General features: G+C 40.2%; 1 protein-coding gene and 1 non-coding gene across 6 annotated transcripts; both read left to right on the top strand.

The window, feature by feature from the left end:
• Positions 1-248: 248 nt before the first annotated feature.
• On the top strand, positions 249-18,976 carry KATNA1 (katanin catalytic subunit A1). Of its 5 annotated transcripts, XR_015283247.1 has the most exons (12): positions 563-975; positions 5,741-5,915; positions 6,617-6,774; positions 7,574-7,757; positions 9,624-9,745; positions 11,129-11,234; positions 11,562-11,720; positions 12,836-12,962; positions 14,495-14,629; positions 14,898-15,024; positions 15,957-16,156; positions 18,636-18,976. XR_015283247.1 is itself a non-coding variant. In XM_023924600.2 (11 exons), exons 2-11 carry the CDS (start codon positions 5,745-5,747, stop codon positions 18,832-18,834), a joined length of 1,488 nt encoding a protein of 495 aa, XP_023780368.1. In that variant the 5' UTR covers positions 249-478; positions 5,741-5,744; the 3' UTR covers positions 18,835-18,976. The 5 variants fall into 5 exon arrangements, 4 of the variants coding, with proteins under 4 accessions (XP_023780368.1, XP_086733318.1, XP_086733320.1 ...); XM_023924600.2 differs by lacking the exons at positions 563-975; positions 15,957-16,156 and adding an exon at positions 249-478; XM_086877192.1 differs by lacking the exon at positions 15,957-16,156.
• On the top strand, positions 553-623 carry TRNAG-GCC (transfer RNA glycine (anticodon GCC)). The gene has a single exon. It is a non-coding gene; the product is annotated as a tRNA-Gly (tRNA).
• Positions 18,977-21,885: the final 2,909 nt, after the last annotated feature.

Raw genomic sequence — 21,885 nt, 5'->3', positions numbered from 1 at the left:
GACTTAAAGTTTAAGTGTAGACTAGTTAAAGGGACAGACTAAAACTGCCAGTTTAAGAATGGGTAGAAATAGAATAACAAGATGAGTAAGAATGGACGCGATACACTTAATTAAAGGATAACATTCTGCTGTGGGGGTTTGGAGTTCACCCTGAAGGACTATCATAAACCTCCTGCATTGTGCCCAACCTTTAGATCCTATTTGTTGCTAAGCAGCTGAGCCTATTTAGACAGGTGACGAGGCACTGCTCCATCGGGGACACTTAAGGGCAGTTTCCTGGTCTGACTCCGCTCGGCAGCAGGTTTACCTCAGCACTCTCAGATGCGTTTTCATCCAAAGTTTGACGGGGGGCAGACAAGTCACAAAGAAAGAGCATGTAGATAAAAGTGGGCACTTGCTACTCACTCGGCAAAACTGACATTTGTGAATTACGGAATTAGCCGAAGGGAGGCCCTCGACCGACAGGGCGGGATGTCAGGTGAATGTACTAAAGCAGGGTGATTCGCGTTTGTCATATTTGAGTGATGGAGGCAAAGAATCTACAACGCACAAGCATTGGTGGTTCAGTGGTAGAATTCTCGCCTGCCACGCGGGAGGCCCGGGTTCGATTCCCGGCCAATGCAGTTGCTCTTTTCTCGCCGCCTTTTTAATTTATTTATTTATTTATTTATTTATTTTTCCACCGCTATTCTTAAAAATTTCCAACCAAACCAGCTCCTCGCTTTTAGTAATAATGCTCAGGCACCAACTCCTCGTCAGCCCGGCCGGGCGGACCTTCTCGCCCGTCCCATTAGGCTGGAAGTGACGCAGCCGGATTTGCCTTCAAAAATTGCCGGCGGCGGCGGCGGGAGGAGGCGGTGGGCAGGGCCGGGGCGGGCCCAGCGCCGCTGCAGGAGGAAGGGGGCGGAAGAACTGAAGGGCTCGTGGCTGGTTGCTGCCGGGAGCCGCCGCCGCGGGTGCGAGCTGCGGAGAGGAGTAAGTGAGCGAGAGGGGCCTGCGGGGTCCGTCCCGGCCCTCACGGACAGGCGGGCCCGGGCGGGGGGCGATGGCCGCACCAGGCGGGGCCACCCCGAGCGTTCCCGGGCACGGGCGGGCTCCGGCTGCTCCGGCCCGCGGCCGGGGGGTGAGGGGCCGCGGGGGTTGCTGTCGCGACAGCCGTGACCGTGGCCACGGAGCTCATGATATCAGGGCCGTGGCTCACACGTGCTCGGCGCCTCACGGGCATCGCCGTCGGGGGCTGCCCGCAGGTGTGCGGCCGGCGCTCCCGGGCCCCGCAAGCCGCCTGGGTGGGCTCCTGGCGCTGCTGGCGCTGGCAACTCTGCTTCCTAAGCCTCCTTTCACCCTCCACCTGCTTTGTTGGTTGGGTGTTTTTTGTTAATCTGCCATAATGCAAGTTTTCTCTCCAGACAGAGAGAAGCTACGGGAAGCAGTTTCAGATACCTGTTCAGCCGCGGACCTCTCTAAAGTTCCAGAGAAATTTGTTAATTTAACATTAATCATAAAAAAGAGTGCCAGCCCCCATGAAGTGGGGAGAAAGTAGTCTGTTTCATAAAGCCTCCTGAAAGGCTTAGCCTGGAAAACATAAAATCACGTGCCACCAGTGTTCCATCTCACCATCTCTACCTAGTGATTGATTTTTTTAAATGTTTTTTTTTTATTTTGTACAAACTTTGGGCCATGGTTATGTTTGTGGCTGCTGGTGGTTCTGCTACCGTTACTGTTAAATACAGCAACTGCATGAGAACCATTTTGTTTAGTGTCCAGTAAGTCTGGCACCTCTTTTTCCCAAGTGATCAACACCATCAGTTGTTGATACCAAATGTTGCTGGCCATGGATGTTATGAAAAGAGTGTTAAAGGTGGAAGGGAACTCGGAAATTATGCAGGCCATCGTGCCTTCAGTTAAAAACTGATTCCTGAAAGCTGTTACTTTGGGGTGTTTTTTTCTCATCTGGCTTGCCAAGAGAGCTTTGCAAATATTACACAGTTGCTTTGATGTCAGAGCCTGTATAGCAGGCTGAAATAATGGAAACATGTGCTCTCTGCCAAAATTCAGGCTCTGGCTTAGTCCAGACATTAAGTAAGGTTGGAGCAAAGAACCCCTTGGAAGTATTTTCCATGTGTAGCTTGTGCTGTTCTTCAAGTCAGCACGTCCACCACAGTAATTGGCACAGTCCAATGTTAATATTCACTTTTAATATCTGCATATCAATCTCTTATTTTTTAAAGTTTGGGAGATTTCCTTGTCCCATCAATCCTCACAGAATTGATGTAGTGTTCCTGGATTCTAGCATATGACTATGAGCAGGAATTGCTTACAGTCATTTGTACTAATGATTTCCTGAAGTTATTGTGGAAAACACGAAGTATCCCCAGTGTTTACTTGATAATGGTTAGGCTGGCTATTCTCACAAGCTGTGGGGATCTTGAACTTTTGTTAAGTTCAACCCTTGGCTGTTCTATACTCTAGAAATACTTTAGGTCCTTGGAGCAAATGGTAAAATGCATTTTGTAACTAGAGATGGGTTAATTTCAGGGAACCTTATATACTCACAGCTGGTGTGAAGAGTGATTATTCTTGTTGTGAAGTCTTGCATGTTTGTATACAGTGAAGAATTAAACTTGCAGGAAAAAGTGCTTAGGTTATTTTCCTTATATCCTGTTCACTGTAAACTTTATGAGCTCTTCACTGTCTCAGCGGCTGTTGGAACACAGATAACTTCACTGGTCATGATTCATGGAAAGGTCGTGGCTGATAAGTGCAGACCTGCTGCTTTGACATCCTGTTACGTGATAGCACCAAGTATTTGTAAACACATGTGATATTGCTAAGTATTTGTAAATACTTAAAAAAATTATTAAGTAGTGCAGGATTAATTTCGTGAGAATTTTAATCCCTTCAGTACTGGTTTAACTCTGTATTTGTGTGTAGGCACGCCTCTCCCACGTCCTCCACCCTGCTGAGCTGCCCCAGTATGTTGTGACCTTCTGCCACAAACTTCCATTTGCTTCCAGATTCGTACTCTAACTCTTCTTTTTCCCCCCTGCTTTACCATCTTCACTTACAAGTTCAGCAGACCCATGGACTCTCATTAGTGTATCAGCTCTGACACTGCCTGAAGTCAAGTGGCAGCAGCAGTGGCATGTCCAGACATAAGCAGAGCCAGCAGCTTTTGCTGCCTCACTTGTACTCAGGAGCCTTCTATTTGGAAGCCACTTCAAGCTCTTCTGCTCTCATGAGTCAAGATGAAGTAACAAATTAAATTTGTTTTCTAGTTTAAACCAAATTATGCTGCATTTTCAATAGCACTGATGGAAGAGGTAGATTCCAATAACATTGTAAACTTGAGTGAGCACCTTCTTTTTTTCTTTCTTTTCTTCCCATGAGTTCCTAGCTTCTTCTGCTTACGTGTCTGTTTCTACATTCTGTCCTTACCTTCTCTGCCCTTTCTAACCTGAAAATGTCATTGGCTCTTTTTATTATGTGTAGTGCTATCCTTTTGGTCCTGAGCTTTCATGTTTCTGACTTAGCCTCTTTAGTTTTGTTGTTTTGGGTTTTTTTTATTTTTTATTTTTAATTCTAGTTATTTTCATATTTCCAGATGAAAACAATTCTTACAAACTTGTTTTTTCTTTTTCTGTATACATAAAACTGCTGCTTTGCTTGGATTGCTCTACAACATTCAGTGAAAAAAAAAGTTACATCTGACTTCTCTGTGAATCTAAAAGTTTAGTTTTGTTTCAGTAACTTGCTATTACTTGAATTCTAAAACGTGTATTAGCATCTTGCTCAACTTGTGATTTCAGTGGTATTACTCATCGGTTTGAATTCTCAGGACAGGCAAACAGGTGTATCTGGTAGGATGAGCAGGAGTGGAAAAGCTTGCTCCTAAATACGGCAGGGAAAACTTTGTTAACATCTGTGTGATGATCCATACAGCAGTTGACAAACATCTTCAGGCTCTTTCTCCTGAGGTTAAAACCAACAAAACTCCCAAGCCAATCCCTATCTTCAAAGCCTGGGATATGTTAGTCTTTGTAGTTGGTGGTCACATCGACCGTATCAGCTTGTAGACATCGTGGCCAGCTGGGTGGGTCTCTGGCCGGAGTGCAATGACACCGTGTAGGTTCTGTGATAGCAGGGTTCCTGCTCACCCCCATGGGTCCCCTCTGCAGGGATGGGTGTGGGCTCTCAGAGGCCTGTCTTCAGCTGCCCTGCTGCCTCAGTTCTGCTGTTCTGCACTGAAAATTTTGACAGCAGCTATTCGCTTCAAGGGAAGCTAGGGAAGGAAGAGGAAGGAAGCAAAAAAAAGAAGAGGATGTTGGCTCAGGAATGCCTGAGCTGTGTTTCTGTGCATGAAACTGCTTGGGAAGGGCATAGAAAAAGGAGTGAAAGCCCTAAAATGTTTTATTTGTACTTAGCAGCCCCTCTTTACAATGGAGGGCTCACATTTTTACAGTGGATTTGCAGGTGTGTGCAGAGAGTGGCTTCTGAAACCTCTGATAATGTGTCTGAACTCAACCCTGACCTGGTCTTGAAATATATTCGGTCCTAAGTCTGTTTATTGCGCATGTGAATTTCTTTAAATAGTTGATCTGTATCAAGTATGCTTCATCCTAGGGCTTAGCTGGAATTGCTTGTCTGCAGTTGCTTCTTTCTGGCACTGGGTACAGGTACCAAAGTGAGAGGAGGAAGACTCTCCTGCAGGCTTGTTTTTTTTGCCAATTTTAATGTTTTCTGTGCCTGGTTAGGAACTTATGAGGAGAGTGGGGAAATTCTTGGTGTGTAAGAGACAAGAAAAGTGGAGACAGTACGAGCATCTTAGAGAAGAAGGGAATGGGGTGTATAAGACACTGATAGCAATGTGGGACATTGTCGACAGTGGCACTGTAAAGAACGAATCTACTTCTGCTGCTTCTACTTACACTGTACTTGCATAAATAATATTTCTGTGCTATTCTAATCTAAAAGCACAGATTTTTCTAGTGCTGCGAAGTGGAAGTAGTCACAGTCTGTGATGTTTGCTCCAAAAAAACACAAACAAGCACTAATAACAGGGAAAACCAGCATGGCTTGAACAATATGTTAAATAAAATGGGTTGTTACACACTAAATGTTTAATTGTGGCTTTTGCTTTACCTTTCAGTGATAGCTTAAATAGCCTTGATGTTTTTAAGGGATTTCTTTTTAAGTATAAGAATGAAGGTGATAGGAAGGTGCAAGCTGGGTGCTTGGCAAAATCAGGCTATTAAAACTCACATGCACAGAAGGTTAAGGCAAAAAAAAATTAATGAAACATAATGCATTAGGAAGAAGAGTTTTGATTTATTGCTTATTTGGTGCTTTTTGTGTTCTTTTTAAACCACATAGCGCAGGCCAGGCACAGTAAAATACCAATTTATCTTACAGTAAAATAAAGCGGTAAGGAGAGTATGCAATTGTGACTTGTAATAATGCATTTTAGTCTGCACATCTTGCATCAACTTTTTGACAGAACCTCCATGACAAGAAAGAAAGAAAGCTGTGACATGAAAAGTTTAATTTCTTCTAATAGAACATTAATTATCTTTTAATATATATGACATTCATTTTAGACCTTTTGTTTTTAGCCACTATTTTCTCAGCTTCTATCTCTTGATATGCCAAATGTGGTAATAAGCATATGACAACACTTGCAAAAATTTGTTTCAGTATTTGGTTGTTTTTTTACTTACTTAATATTTCCTGGTTTTTTTTCCAGCTTCATGTTGAACATGAGCCTTGTTATGATCATTGAGAATGTGAAGTTGGCCCGTGAATATGCCTTACTGGGAAATTATGACTCTGCAATGGTCTACTACCAGGGAGTTCTTGACCAAATGAATAAGTATCTGTACTCTGTGAGAGATACCTACCTGCAACAGAAGTGGCAGCAGGTAAATAGCACTTTTCTGGGATGTTTTGAGGGAAAAGCATTGAAGTAGCAAGAACTGCCTATCTTATTGTAAAAAATATACAAAAAGACTTACCCCATTCTCTCCTAAACTAGTGTTGTTATATATAGGCTTCTTTTTTTTGTTATATAGGCTTGTTTAAATCATCTTTATGACTTCTTTGTCTGTCATTGCCAGAAGAGTCAATGGAATGTGGCTCTGAGGAGCCAGTGCACTGTCTGTTCTGAGAGCTATGCTCATGAGTACCCGTTATGCTCAAGATTTTTAGCCTGGTATCATTCAGGTCTTATTTCCCTCAATGTTTTAGTGGGATTAAGGTCCTTAATAGCAGGTTGATCATTTGTCCTCAACAAAAACTCTCTTTTTTTCCATTGATTCCATTTCTAACTCTGCCTGTTAGGTTGATACTTTTGATTGATATTTACCAATTTAATCTGCAAAATTTATCAAAAGTCTCTTTGATGTTAAGTCCAAAATCTCTTTCTTTGTTCTTTAAATGTGCTGAGGAAGGCAGAAAAACTTCCTTAATATCTAATGTGCGTAATTCTTGTTTATTGAAGTAGAATTAGGTAGCTCATTAAACTCTGTGGAATCCATCCAGGCATTACAATGGCTTGAACAGAGGACTGTTACAAACTTATTTCCAATGTGCATAATCTGCCTTTTTTTTAAAAAAAAATCAGGTTTGGCAGGAGATAAGTGTGGAAGCTAAGCATGTGAAAGATATAATGAAAACACTGGAGAGTTTTAAACTAGACAATACTCCATTGAAAGCCTCACAACAAGAATTACCAGCTCATGATGCAGAAGTCTGGTCTTTGCCAGTACCTGCTGAACGTAGGTAAGAGGAAACCTGAAGACTTAAATTAATATTTATCAGGACAAAGTGTACTTTGACTTCAGCCTGTTGTGGTGTAATTTTTGTTCTTAAACTTGGATGTGTAACACTCACACCAGCAGCTTGACGCCATTTGTGGTGAAGGAGGTGTCATTTTGAGGCAGTCTAATCCAGAATGTTCTGGGGGTTTTATTTTACATAGTCCTGACTAATGTCAAGCTTCTTTCCCCCACACACTGTTGCCTGAGTTGTTTGGTTTTTCTTTTTGAGTTTTTATTTCACTTTTGTTTCCCTTGGCATTAATTAGCTGTTTCAGGATGCTAAAGACATTGTTCCGTGTGTATAGTGGGTTTTTGTTTGGTTGGGTTTTTTTTGTCTTCTTTTTGAGTAGCTATCTGACCTGGTTCACAGGAGGTTCTAACTCATGCCAGTGGTAGCATGAAGGAGGGGACAGGAGTAAATGCAAAGCAGACACAGAGCTGTGCAATTTGACAGAAAGTTAGATTACTTTAGCTGTATTGTCAAATTATTGTTTGTTTGTTAATTTTTTCTAAGCTCCATATTACTTCTACTGATGAAATATACAAAGGAAGGCACTTGTTTTAAGCAAGTGGACCCTGAGCTTGTGGCAGAGGGAAAATGGATTTCTAGTCATTACCTTAAAAATATCTGTCTTGTTTCTGGCATACAGATTTTTATCTTGAGCAAAATGGCTTTTCAGTTTGTAGCCAGTTGATTTGGTTATGTAGTGCTCACCAGTGACTTTACACTGAGGCTTTTTGCGTATGTTACAACTAATTAGACCTTCGCCAGGACCCAGGAAGCGTCAGTCTGCTCCGTGCAGTGATTGCAGAGGTCACAATAATCGTGTAAGTGCGGCTGTCAGAGGCTCTCACCGTCCATCCTCTCGAAACCCCAATGATAAAGGGAAGGCAGTCCGCAGCCGGGAAAAAAAGGATCAGCAAAACAAAGGAAAAGAGGAAAAGGTAAACTTGCAAATAGTTTCATGGAGTTGAGAAACTCAGTTGTACTCTCTTACTACTGAGTGTATTATAAACTGACATGCCTATAAAATGTTTCTTCTGTTCATGTCAGTGTGCTGATTTGAATCTCACCTTGTAAGATGTCTTTTCTTTGTGCACGGTGTTGGTTATGGATTAATTAAAAATGAATGATCACTCTAGGAGGTCGGGATCTGGTAAATGTATCTAAAGGTGGGTCCCAAGAGGATGTTTCCAGGCTCTTCTTAGTGGTGCCAAACCATAGGACAAGCGGCAGTGGGCAGAAACTGATGCACAGGAAGTTCCAGCTGAACATGAGGAAGGACTTATTTACTGTGTGGGTGACAGAGCATTGGAACAGGTTGTCCAGAGAGGGTGTGGAGTGTCCTTCACTGGAGATATGCAAGAACCATCTGGACACAATCCTGTGCCATCTGTTCTGGGATGATGCTGTTTGAGCAGGGAAGTCAGACCAGATGACCCACTGTGGTCTCTTCCAGCCTGACCCATTCTGTGATTCTGTGAAGTGTTTACTGCAACTTGAAGGCAGTTTTTTTGAAATGATACCACTGAATTTCTGAAGTAGAGTCAGTTTGAGCTCCGTCATGTGGGACATCCTTGTGGCTTAATTGCTTTGAGTATAATTTAAACCAAGATTGACTTGCCTCTTGTAAAACATATCAAGATTTACTTAATCCTTAAATGAGACCCTTGCCTTTTTTATTTTTTTTGAGATATTCTGCTAGCTTCATACTCTCTTTAGTTGTAAATGAACAAAACCCCAGCATACTTGAGCCATGATCTGTTCTTGGCAATAAGAATGCTTTAATTTTTGCTCTGTACTCTGGTCCACATAAATTTAGCAGATGACCAAGGTAAGAGACCATACAGGAAACAGTAGATTCATAGTTTTCCAGGGCCTAAATAAATCAAATATCCATGCAATAGTTTGTTAGCTTCAGCGACCTTAAGTTGTGGGAAGGAGTCATGGCCTGTGGAGATAGGATAATTTACAAGGGTGGAATTTTTTAGCTGTGTAAGATACTACTTTTATTAGGAGATAAATTAGATTGTCTTTGAGTGATAATCCTCTCTCCGTCAGAATATACCCACAGAGAGACAGGATAGGTCTGTTTTTCTCTTTTACAGCTGTTCTGTCATCACCAGTGCTTGCTGTTAAATGTATAAAACCAGGGTATGTCTAGCGCATTTTATTTCCTTTCAGTTGCATGGTCTCTGCTGTTTGAGCCCTTTCAGCTATGTAGCTTCTTTGCTTCGACTCTGCTGCAGAGTTGCTTCTCTGCTGTTCATATCCATGCTTCTGTATCATTTAATTAGCTCTGGTTTTACCCCTGTGGTCTCCCTACAGATGACCATTGCTCGTTCTTCATATGGAAGTCATGCTTAATTTTTTTTTTTGTGTCCCATATGCATGGCATATTTATGATAGGTAGAGAATTTGAGATTGAGTGTGATGCTTTGTGGTCCAGTGTTACACATAATTTTTCCCTACTCTGTCTCAGATAGTGTCAGGTTTCTGTGAGAGAAGAGGCAGAAACAGTTTCACTGGGATAGGTGTATGCAGTTTTGATTAGGTACCAAAACAAAGAAACTGGAGCAGTACAACATGCTGGCTTTGGGGAGAAGGGAATGGAACCAGGGCAGTACAGAAATCTGGGTGAAACACACAGATCCATCCTGCAGTGCAGCTGTAATATGATGCTTCATAATTTTCATGCTATTTTATGTTGTCACCTTCTAAAAATATGATGCTGTTACGGACTTGGATAAAAATTCATTAGTAGCATAACCATTATTATGTATTTACCTTGTTATATCATTTATATGTAGAACAAATCCACATCTGAGATTTCAGAGTCTGAACCAAAGAAATTTGATAGTACTGGATATGACAAAGATTTAGTAGAAGCTTTGGAAAGAGATATCATTTCTCAGAATCCCAACATTCGATGGTAAGTTTGAGTACTGCTGCTAGTCTCTTGAATTGTTTCTGTATCCTCTCACATCATATGACAAGAATTAAGTATTTTAACAGATACTTACATATAAAAAGTACATACAGGTTTTCCTTACTGCCTTTGAATAGGGAACTGAGCTTCTTATGTAATTGAATACTTCTAGAGCTCAAAATTTATTTTTTTTTCCACACATAGATTCATATAATAGTTTGAGCTGGATGGAACCTTTGAAGATCAGCTAAAGCAGTCCCCTGCCATGGCAGGAACATCTTTCTCTAAATCAGGTTGCCTAAAGTCTTGTCCAGCTTAGCCATACAAGCTTCTCAAAATTTTTAAGAGTACTAAAATAATTTTTTGAGGTACTCTTTTGCAATGTAAAAGTTTCTAATATCTGTCAGTGTCTCTTCATTTGAAAATCTGTTTTGCTGCTCTGGGGCATATCAAGATAGAAAACTGATTAGCAGAGAAGTTACATCAATATAGGAACCCTTCAAAATGTTACTGGATGTAATGTGGCCCCTAGTATAAAATATAACACTGTGCCAGTACCTTTACATAAATGTGTTAAATATTAAACTGTATATAAAGGTTGTTTTGTGTTCCAAATGCTTCCAAGCTTCGGTAGTTTTGTGAGAATTAAATGAGCAAAAATCTGGCAAGTAAAGAAGGCTTTTAAAAAAAACCAAACAGTCCCACAAAACACTTTGTGTGCATGCAACTGTCTTATATTTTAGTTTAGTATTTAAATATATGTTTCAGTTTTTATATTGAATCTTAAATTACAACTTCAGTTCTGAAATTAATTCTTCATGTAGATGTATTTTGAAACCAAAATGTTACTCGGGCACATGCTGATAAGAGGAATGCCCTGAAAGTTACTTTCAAGGAAATAAGACAGACCTATAAGGTATCTAAGAATTAATATTTTTGTAACTCACAAAAAGAATTCTAAAAATTCTGTTTAATTCTGCTCGATGTACTAGTCTTCAGCAAGTTGTTCTTGTAACGATGAAATATGGTATTTAAGTTTCAGGGGCATCTAACATCAGCAAGACAAGGAAGCATAATTGGTAGTTAGCCTAAGTTTAACCAACCTGCTTTCTTCTCTGCTTGTCTTTCTCTGAATACTAACAGTGGTGCTCTAGTGAAATAGTTCATGGGTTTTTTCTTTTGCATCCATCTGGAGTCTGCCAGGCAGATGTCAGTTGTAGCTGTTACAGGTTTTTGCCATTAGGATGTAGATAATTCTGGAAAATGAATTAGATTTATGAGAGAGCCAACATGTAACAATAAGTTTATTGTGTGGTTTTTTGAGCTGTGGAGTGATTCTTTTGCCTGCTTTCTGCATCTGTCTAACAACTTTCTCTTTCTTGTCAGGGATGACATTGCTGATTTAGTAGAAGCCAAAAAGCTGCTTAAGGAAGCTGTAGTTTTACCAATGTGGATGCCAGAGTTTTTCAAGGGGATTAGAAGACCATGGAAGGTATGAAAAAATCTGGTCCTGCGATCATAAGTAGGATTTTGAGATTGGATCTTGGCATAACAAGAAATTTCAAATGTTTTACAGTTTAAAGAAATTCTTCCTGCATTTTAGTAACAAAATTTATTGTAAATAATAGCAACAAAATAAAGATATCGGCCAGGTACCTGCACAATGTCTTCAACCATGTGTTTGTGAGTAAGCAATGATATTCATTACTTACCTTTGAATAACTTTTCAAGGAAAAGTTTACATCCAGTAGTTTACTACTACACTAAAATTCTCTGTTTTGATTCTTGTCCTAAAAGTAGTTCTTTTTAATTTTAATAGGGTGTGCTGATGGTTGGTCCTCCTGGTACTGGAAAGACCCTCCTAGCAAAAGCTGTAGCCACTGAATGCAAGACAACTTTCTTCAATGTTTCTTCTTCCACACTTACCTCAAAATACAGAGGAGAATCTGAGAAACTTGTTCGTCTACTGTTTGAAATGGTGATTTAAGTTTCTGAATATGAACAGTGAGATAATGAAGCAGAACCACCCCTGGAATGCTGAAACCTTACCAAGGTTTCAAACTCATAGCATACATGAACAGCTCTCCAACCTTCAAATGCTTGGTCATTTCTGATTTGCTCATTTTCATTTCAAGATTATTCTTAAATGGATTTATAAAAGCTGAAAAATAGGTTATCTTTTATTTTCAGGGTTAGCTTGCTACATTAGAGGTAGCTCACTATAAGCTGGTGAGTGCTGTAGAACAGACTTGAATGTAAATCTAGGGACAGAATTAATTGCTTTCTGGGCGAGACCCTTATTTAGGCTGTGCGTTTTGTTGTTTTTGTGGGTGTTTTTTTGTTTGTGGTTAAAAGAAGTGGCCTTCCAAACTGTAGTTGGCTTCAGAGCACATAATACTTGAAATGGGCTCAGAGAATAGTTGTTTTTTTTCCCATGTGTTACCAGGTATGAGTGCAGTGTTTGCTAGGTTGCCCAGTACTGAAGGGTACAGCAGAGTTGCAATTATAGTAATCAGAAAAGGCAGGAAATAAAAGATCTTTTACGTTGCAGTCTCTTAGGTGGGATACTGGCTCATTTAATGTGATTGTTCAAAAATGCAGATAACACAGCATCCCAACTGCTCTAATACAATAGCTTATATTATCCTGGATCCTTCTCTTTAAATGCTCTTGTTTTCAGAAAGGTCAGTTATTTCACAGTTGACCTATCTCCTGGACAGGTTCCATGTCATGGTGTCCCAGCTTAACATTCATCCTGGCTTTAACTGAAATATTACTCAAGCATTCTGTGATGACTTTCACGGTTAAAAATGTTACTCCTAATGTGGGAAACTACCTGTAGCTTATGAAATGTTTGTTTATAGCCCTAACAACTACAGGAATTTGCCAAAAGCTCTTCTACTCAAACCCTCTGAATGAATGCACAGCTGCTCTGTACCTGAGTGCTGGGGTCCAAGAGAGGGGAGGGTGGGGATCATATGATACATAGAAGCTGGGGCAAATACATCACTGCTCAGCTCTGAATATGCTGCTGCTTCTTTAATGGGGGTGAACTGCTATTTCAGCTTCTGCTTTATCTTTTGCTTTCTTCAGGCTCGATTCTATGCCCCAACAACCATATTCATTGATGAGATAGACTCCATCTGTAGCCGCAGGGGAACTTCAGAGGAGCATGAAGCCAGCCGACGTGTGAAGGCAGAACTACTAGTTCAAATGGATGGTAAATAATCTGATCACTGGGAACTGCTGGTCTGGAGGAAACCTGAGGGACCAAAAAAAGCCAAAAAAAAACCCCAAAAAAAGCACCAAACTTCATTCTTCAGAAGCACTTTTTTGAAAGCCCTACATGAAATAGGGGTTAAAAGCTACAAGTGACATTATTTAACAGTCTTTTGGCCTCTGAGTTATGATCTTGTATTAGTGACCCAGAATAAGGAAGATTCAGTGGAAAATACAAGATTTCAAAAGAGGAGGAGAAAAATACCCTGCTTCTCCATCTTTGCCTGGCATATCACTCACTTCTTCAAAATTAAGTAAAAAATGGTTCAAAAGAACTGTTACTTGTTTCTATTTAAACTTCAAAGGCAGCTTAAGGCATTACACTTAATTTCTTTGGGATCTCTTTTTCTCCTAAAAATATAAACAAGTGGAGATCTTCTGTTTTATAGAAGTGGTTGGGAGAGTTTTCATTTTAAAACACTGAGTTCACTACAGATATGTGGGTAATATTTCACAAATCAACAAAGTTCAAAAGAAGGTAACAATGCAGAGTTGCTATAGAGGCATCCATTTTTTATTCTGGGGTGCAGGGAGAAGGAAAGGAACTACTGAGAAGTGCTAATCTGTGGACTGATTTATGATAGAATTCCATGAGTCAGAAGGTTTGCATATTTATTTCTTGTTCTCTGATGTTGCTACCCTTTTATTTTTGTCTTTAAAGAGCAGCAGAGCTCTAGTACTGTTCTCATATCAAGTGTGTACATAATCTGATTTTATTAGTAAGAACTATTTGAATCCTTTTACTTGGGCATTCATAAGTGGTGTTTTATATGCAGACTCTTGGGCAGACTAGGTACAATGGCTGCCCCAGAGCCCAGTCCTGTTGTTCTAAGCAAAAACACTAGATATAGAGAGTAGTAACTTCAACAAAATTAGCTTCTTCCTGTTGTAGCAGATCCATAGTATTTTGAATCTGAGGTGGTCTGTCTTTAAGAAGTTGGGGTTTAGTCCACCACATTTAAAAATTCACTTCAGCAGTTTGTACAGTCCACTTGTACATATGAAACCTTTGGCTTGACTTTGGAAGGGAGGACATCTTGTAGGGGAGTCATGCTGCTTTTGTGTGGCTGTTGGTGAATACTGTGGGGGGTGTATTTTTTTTGTGTGGTGATGGCGTTGGGTGTTGTGTCCTCAAATGCTGCTGCAAGATGTTGAAGTGAAAATTGAACCCCTGTTGCGGCAGAAGTACAAACAACTCTGCTGTAAAACCATTCTAGCTGTGACAGAGAGGAACTTCCTGGTCTGAGCAGTGGCCTATGCCCCTGCTGCTGTTTAGACCAAGCTTCCCATTTATGCTTGCAGGCTGTCATGGAGAGGAAAAAGCAAACTCTGTTGCACTTGGTGATTCTATTATCTTTAGCCTCATTAAGGTGCAATAGAATAGCTGTTTTAATACTGCAGAACTCTTTACTCTGTACATGAAATTTAAAAAAAAAAATACGTGTATTTTACTCCCTCTTTTCTCCACTGCAGGTGTTGGGGGGGCTACTGAAAATGATGATCCTTCTAAGATGGTCATGGTACTTGCTGCTACTAATTTTCCTTGGGATATTGATGAAGCCCTAAGACGGAGACTAGAAAAGAGAATTTACATTCCTTTACCATCAGGTAGGAAGAATGGGGGAGAGGAGTGGCTAAAAATTCCAAAATCTAAACTTTATCAACATTCCTTAAGTTTTGATCACTTGGTTTAAAAATCTAATTGATACACGTATGCAAATTCACTTACAGATTCAGGACCAGCTTAAATCTAAACATGAACATTTATTCTTGTAGCAATTACAGCACCCTTTTTCTCATTCTTCCCTCTTATCCTCCTTCAATTTATTATTTATCTTCAGAAGGCAAATTGTACAGTTTTCTTTTCTGTGATTAGCCAAAGGTAGAGAGGAACTCCTAAAAATAAATCTGCGAGAGCTGGAACTGGCTGATGATGTTGACCTTGCAAACATAGCCGAGAAAATGGAGGGTTATTCAGGTGCAGACATTACCAATGTGTGCAGGTAAGTTGACATTCCATCATTTGTATTATTACTGCTGCAAACTTTGGGAAAACTGTTTGTAAAGTAACCAGTTTATATGATTAAATTATTTGATAAAAATGGACTGTCTTTTGTGTATGGCTAAAAGGTGAAATACTGCATTAATATTTACCTAAATTTCCATTTGAAGAGTAGTAATCTAATAAGCTGTGATTTAGGTAAAATTCTTATATAGACTAAATTCCACGCATGAGGACTACCCAGAGGATGGTAAACTTTTTAACTTGCAGAGTTGTAGTCATTCTGCTTGGGCTATATGACTTCTGCAGAAATCCATATGTAAGAGGCAATAGTGATAGAGGCTGGAATAACTGAAGTAAAAACACAGAGTTTTCTTCCTTCATGGCATGGAAAAGGTGTAGAGTCGTGTGATGGTACAAGAGCAGTTGTACCATCTCAGCACATTGGTTCTTGTGATGAGACTGACTAAAGTTTTCTGCTACCTCCTTCATTTCCCTGTCTTCTCTGTACTGCTGGCATACAGTTGTTTGTGGGCCTATTCTCTAGCCTAGATTCCTGAAATAATTGACTAAAAATATCTTCTAATTCTTCCCTTATATTTTCTTTGAAAAATCGGAGAGGGAAGGGGAGGACTGCTCTATTACGAGACACGTGCCAGTTGTCTGTTTACATTAAAGCACTTGGCAAACTCTGAGATCTGCAGTACGGGACAGAGATCTGAGGCTGCTTAGGATGCTGTTGTCATCTGATAAGCATCTGTGTAACGCTGCTTTCAGGCTCTGGAGGTAGCACTGAAGCGTGGCAGGGCAAGGCTTGAGCTCCTAGTTGTTCCAGCCCAGCTTTTGTGGGGCTGTGCTTCAAGCAGGCTGAGAGAGCTGGAGTAAAAGCACCTCCTGGCTACTTCCTCAAACGCGGATCCGTTTCTTGCCTAGATTCTTAACACGGCTCTGCAGACACGTGTCAGCACAGCTGAGAGGACAATGTGCTGTGCCACAGGGATGAAAGCAAGTAGCCTGTACACAAAGCTGCCATCAAAGCCTCTGTCAGCAGGGCCACTGCAGGCTGAGCTAAAAGTTTGGAGCCTCAGTATGGTTTCCTGAACAAACCTTGCGCAGTGTCTGGGAAAAGAATGGTACGTTAGTTGCTCTGAATCTGTGTTGTGGAGATTTGTTTCATTTGTAGGTTTGTGAGATGAATTTCTTTTGATCAGTCTTGGTTTTCCTTTGAAAGGAGTTTGTGTTAATAGGTTCATGTTATATGAAATTTTTTATTTGGTCTGCTGCTTTGTGCATTTTAGCTGCAGTTTGTCTCCTCCAGTCTGTTCAGTGTTTGTTGTTTGTAATTAATTTTGTACTGAATATTAAAACATTTATTTTAGAAATGAAAATACTTGCAGTGTTTTACAGTGAATTTTATGTGTGTTTGTGCACAATTACTTTTGATTTTTTTTAACCAAAGCCCCTTTGTACAAACACTATTAAACAAAAAAAAAAAGGCAAACAGATTAAAAAAACACAAAGAAACATCTGAACCTTCTATTTGTGGCAGTCTCTGAAGTGATGACTGAGGTGGCAGCAAGCAGAAATCCAGATGAACTGGGATTTGGATGTGCATTGTTTGAAATCACTAAGAAAGTACTCATGTTAGGCTGTGTATTTACGCTTTGTTCATGGGGTCAGGAGAAATAGCTCTTGGACATGATTGTTTCATTTACATTGAGACAAAAAGATGTGGATAATTTAGAAGTGCTTTTTTATGGTTCAGGCTCTCAATATATAAGCATAGTAAAATTCAAACCTGTATGCTATGAGTGTCCTTGCTAGTGACACAAGCAAAACATAGGTGGACAAAGAACTCTGGTTTACTGAAATGACCCTCCTATCTTAAAGAATTTGAGGTGAAGTCCAACGTTTGCTGAGCCAGAATGAAAACCAGTCAGAGGTAACAAACACTAGAGTTCCTAGCAGTCAGCATGCAACCAAAGGGAAATGAAGGTGAATGTTCCATTTTAAAATGACATTCAGGAAATAAAAAATGCATCCAAATTGCAGATTAGATGTGAGTATGAACTAACTTTGAATTGTTGTTTTGAGTGGACTGTCAATGTTGAAAACCCTTTAGAACAGAACTGGCACCTGCTGTATCTTCCAGTGGGTGGCTGCTTGTTTTTTGAGTAGAGTTTTGGTGCTTCTCCAGGCACCAAGAGTGCATTTGAGAAAGCACCAGGAGTTCAGTTTGGAATGACTATCCATAAAATGACTTTACAAAAGGAAGTGGAGCTGCACTTTAGTTCTGCCAGTGTGTTAAGGTATGGATGCGCTTGTTGGTTGGCTGGATTGTTTTTGCTGGACTTTTTTTTAACTGCTGTCTGGAAGCAAATTAGATGAATGGAATGTCCCTCCCACCCCACTGTGTAACAGTAGCTTCTGGTTTACACATGATGTTGTAGCAGTGAAGCATGGTGATACTCGGTGGAGATGGAGTTCAACAAGGCAACCTTTTGGTTCTGAAATTTTAGTTCCTGTATTAGAAATTTTAATTTATTAATTAACTCTGAGATTAGCTCAGTTGGTCAGAGCATGGTGCTAATAATATTAGGGTTGTGGGTTTGATCCCTGTACAGGCTGTTCATTTAAGAGTTGGACTTGATGATCTTTGTGGGCCCCTTCCAACTTGGAATATTCTGTTAATTATTTAGTAAATGTCTGAAGTTTGACAGCTATGGTTGCCTTTAGCGGGAGGGGATAGTACTGATATGCTCAAGCCATTTTTTCTAAATCCTTCCTGAAGACAACGTATAAGTTTTTTTCTCTTTGTATTCTTACCTTCTGATATGACACAATATACTATTGTGGTATCACCAAGATTACAGTTCCATCTTTTTTACTGCTAGACAGATAAGCAGCATTTTCTTCTTATAAGATATATAACAATGAATTAGCAGGAACTGCAGCCTTCTAGTGTTACTTAATTATCACCTCACCAGCTCATCACCTGCTGCTACCAGATTTACTGCTGGAAATCTAAATGTAGTCAAACCTAACACGAAAGAAAATGACACACTTGTAAAAACACTCAGTGCTCATTAAGGCCAGAAGTTTGAGGAGCTACAGACAGGACAGATTTTGTTATTTAACATTTAGCTCTTCAGTGTACAGGTTGGAGGTAGATACTGTTGACTCCTCTGTCTTTGATGTGGGATTCCTGTTCAAACCAGGAAACATTCAAAACACTCCAGCTGCTCCTTCTATATCTAGGAGGAGTGAAATTGTTATTGCCTTGTTCCTGTTTAAAAATACTATAAACAGCAGCTACATCACAGGCATGCAGTGACATCAGCTAAACCAGTTTGTCTTTACCTGTTTTGCCTAGCCTGTGAATAGCAGCTGTTCAGATATCTGGTGAGGATAATGCCATGTTTGAAAAATATGGATAACATGGTATTGTAGCTTGTACAAGCATTTGGAGATCTTCCCATAAAAGTTTACAGTTCTTTATTGAATCTTTTTGAATGCAGCAGCTTAATTGGAATGCTGTGTTGAGCCTTTCAAACAACTGAACTCACCATCCTGTATTGAGTAATGATTTTATTTTCTTACCATCCTGACTAGAGATGCATCGTTGATGGCTATGAGGAGGCGTATTGAAGGCTTGACACCAGAAGAAATAAGAAATCTTCCGCGAGATGAAATGCACATGCCAACAACTATGGAAGACTTTGAAATAGCTTTGAAGAAAGTTTCTAAATCTGTCTCTGCTGCGGACATTGAGAAATATGAGAAATGGATACTTGAGTTTGGATCATGTTGAGTTGTCTTCTCTCAAAGAAACCACCTTATGTCTTAAAACAGCTTTAGAAGTAATCGGTGATGTGTCAGTGCACTGCGTGCTCTTTTTAACTTTTGTAATTTAAGAGCAACAGGTGTCTAAATAAACTTTTTTCTAAAATGCACGTTCTGCCTAGCTCTCTTTGAAGTAGCTCAGAAGTCACCTATTTTTCTCAAATGCTGGTGATATCTGATTTTAAGATTTTAAGATTACTTTAATACTAGAACTCCTTTCATCAGAGTACTTACTCTTGAAAAATTGTCAATAAAACCCCCCAAACTAGCCCTGCTAAGTGAGTCAGGGATGCTGAAAGCCTGAAAATGGGACAGACAAGATGCAGTTACACAGATAGTTTTCCTAGCTGATCTTGGAGAGTTCTACCCGTAAACTGTTGTTAAAGAACCTGTGCAAAGTCTGAGACGTGGAACAGTCAATGGAGTCAGTGAAGTTTGAGCCAGGGGTAAAATCATCACAGTTTTACAGTAGCTGTTAAATAAAACTAAAATAACGTCCAGCCAGTGTAAACTAATTCTGTGCAGCCAGCAGTGATGCTGTCACATGTCTAGTTTCCTTGTTAGTCTGAGAAATCAAAAGCTTTCTGGCATTAATTCGGAAGTAGGTGTTTCTTCCTTGACTGTCTGGTACTGTGAGCAGCAAAACACTGGACTGGTGGGTTGGGTCCTGGTTTACACAGTTACTCTGTTGTAAGGCTGTTCTGATAAGGCAGCGTGTGTTGTGTTTGTGCTCAGCTGATAACCCTGACTTTACAATTGACATAAAATCTAAATTATTGTTTTTCGCTATTAAACTGCTTCTCTGTGACACTTACTATCTGAGAATGGTTCTGCAGTTAACTATCCAGGTAATAATTTTAGATTTTGCTGAACAGTGGTAATTGTAACTAAACCACCTGTAGTTTCTGTCCATCTTCGACTGTTTGGGAAACACTTCTTCCTTCTAGCTGCTCCTAGTGCAGCCAGCTGTAGCTCTGCTTATGGGTAAACTTCATGATTTTTCATAAATCAAATAGGTTTGGACTTGTTCCAGCTGATAGATGCATGCTGTATTAAAGCTGGCTGTGGAATTCCTGCTCATGTGTCTCTTTAGATGCTGCAAGGTAGGTAGGAAGGACAAATGGTAACGCAGAGTTGCAGTCTGAGTAGGAGGCAAGTGCATTTCAGAGACAGAGCTGTGTAAATGCCATGATTGTGAGCATGTTCGTAAATGTGCCTAATATTCATCACTATGTTGTGAGTGATACTGAAAAGAGACTTCCAGCAGTGTCAATGATGAGAAGCTCAGTGAAGACACTGAGATTTTGTAAGAGCTCCTGAATCCTTGGGTGGACCTGGCATGATGAACCCAGAAATGAAAGGAAAAGGTTGAAGTGAGTATACAGGTATGTACATTTATATGTGTATATTATATACATTTCCAGAATTTACTGGAAATCTACTATTTTCAGATAGTCTTATCTGTTAGAGTTAATAAAAATACTCTATTTTGAAGATGTGGGTACTCTTTAATATTTATTTTTCTGTTTGTACGTAAGGATGAGAGTGTAGCTGTGAGCTGTTGTTGCAGGAGATTTCTTCTCATAATTCACTGCAAACAAACCAGAATACTTAATCAGTCTCCCACATAAGAAGGGAGAGTAGGCAAGCTTTGGTCCTTGGCAGCAGTCCATTAAGGGGCCACTTAGACTAAATGTGATACATTTTGAGAACTCCTAAAGCAAACCTCAACTTAAAAGCAGTAGTTTATTACTCAAGCAGCTCTGTTCACTCCAAATGAAGAAAATTAACATCTCTGCAATGCATAGTACAGGAAAGAAAAGGTGCTAGAGGCTGAAGTTACTGCTCAGAATTTCATTTTGGTTTGGAACAGCCAGTGTGGTGTTCTGAGAGCAGGAAGGGCTGCAGTGAGCTGCTCTTGAGGAGATGATGTTGCTGTTTCTATGCACCTATCACTATCCCAGCAGGGGTTTTTTTGAGTAGATGGGTTTTGTTGGGTTTTTTTTTTTCAGTTCTCAGTCCCCCCACATGCCTTCCCTTAAGAGGGCACAAGTATCCTGAACAGTTCATGTCCTGGAAAAATGAGACCTACCATGACTGGCATGCAGGACAGTTGCCCTTTCCTTACTGTCTTAGTTGGGCGAGGTAGTTTTTTAATTCATTTACAAAATAGTTCAGAGTGGTGCCAGCTCAGAGTAGCACTCCTCTGAAAGGCATGAGACTCGTTATTTGGGAAAACTGTGTGCATGCTAAAGTAGAAACACAAAAGCTTTAACTTTATTAAGACTTGATAACTCCAGCCCTGTAAAGCAGCAGAAATTGTCTGGCAGTTACTGTGTTGAAGGTTTGCTCTATCTTTAGAATTTCATTAATCTCATGGTAGTGTTTCTTTGCTGGTGTTTTTTAACTTTGCAGAAATCAGACAAGTTTTGAAGCAGTACCAACACTTTCAGGCTTAACCATGAATTTGTTGCAGCTGTTTAGAACAGCTAAATCTCCTTGTGGCTGTTGCAGGTGCTTGGTTTCCAGTTTCATAAGGAGGGATGCAAAGAGCACATGCAAACAGCTGCTGAGTTTCCATCTGCAGCATAAATTCCTACTGTGTTTGTGCACCAGCTATTGTGTTTCTTGTCTACCCTGGGCCTTTTTTCCTCAGAAGAAGCTAACTTCAGCCTTGTACATCACTTCCTCTTGAACTATACTACTGGAGGGGCCAGGGAAATAGCCACAGAAAAGTTTGTCTACATCTGTTTGCAGACTTCTTATCTGTGCAGTCACTATTGCTGTGCTAATCCTAGCAGTCTCCTGTTCAGCCATGGGTGGCAATCCCTCTGCCACACACATGCTGCTAGAACAAAAAATAAAAAACAAGAGGAAGTTTAAGCAGTGTCCTCTGGTGTGGTGGGTACTGCACTGCTGGGTGGTGAAATTTGGCTTTTTTACAAAGCCAAGTCAGTGTTAGAAATGTTCTTTTTATCACTGCAGTGCTGTCAGTTCAGTGAGACAATGAGAGGTGTTC

Source organism: Cyanistes caeruleus, chromosome 2 (genome assembly GCF_971803275.1).
Source record: "Cyanistes caeruleus chromosome 2, bCyaCae1.hap1.1, whole genome shotgun sequence".
NCBI classification, from domain to species: domain Eukaryota; kingdom Metazoa; phylum Chordata; class Aves; order Passeriformes; family Paridae; genus Cyanistes; species Cyanistes caeruleus.
Note: the sequence above shows the minus strand (reverse complement) of the source record. Positions and strands in the feature narration are given on the sequence as shown.

Excerpts from the sequence above, each read along its gene's own strand:
- KATNA1 (XM_023924600.2), top strand. The coding sequence starts at position 5,745 with ATGTTGAACATGAGCCTTGTTATGATCATTGAGAATGTGAAGTTGGCC. Across the intron at positions 6,775-7,573 it reads CCAGTACCTGCTGAACGTAG|ACCTTCGCCAGGACCCAGGA; the intron begins GTAAGAGGAAAC and ends ACAACTAATTAG. Across the intron at positions 9,746-11,128 it reads CAGAATCCCAACATTCGATG|GGATGACATTGCTGATTTAG; the intron begins GTAAGTTTGAGT and ends CTTTCTTGTCAG.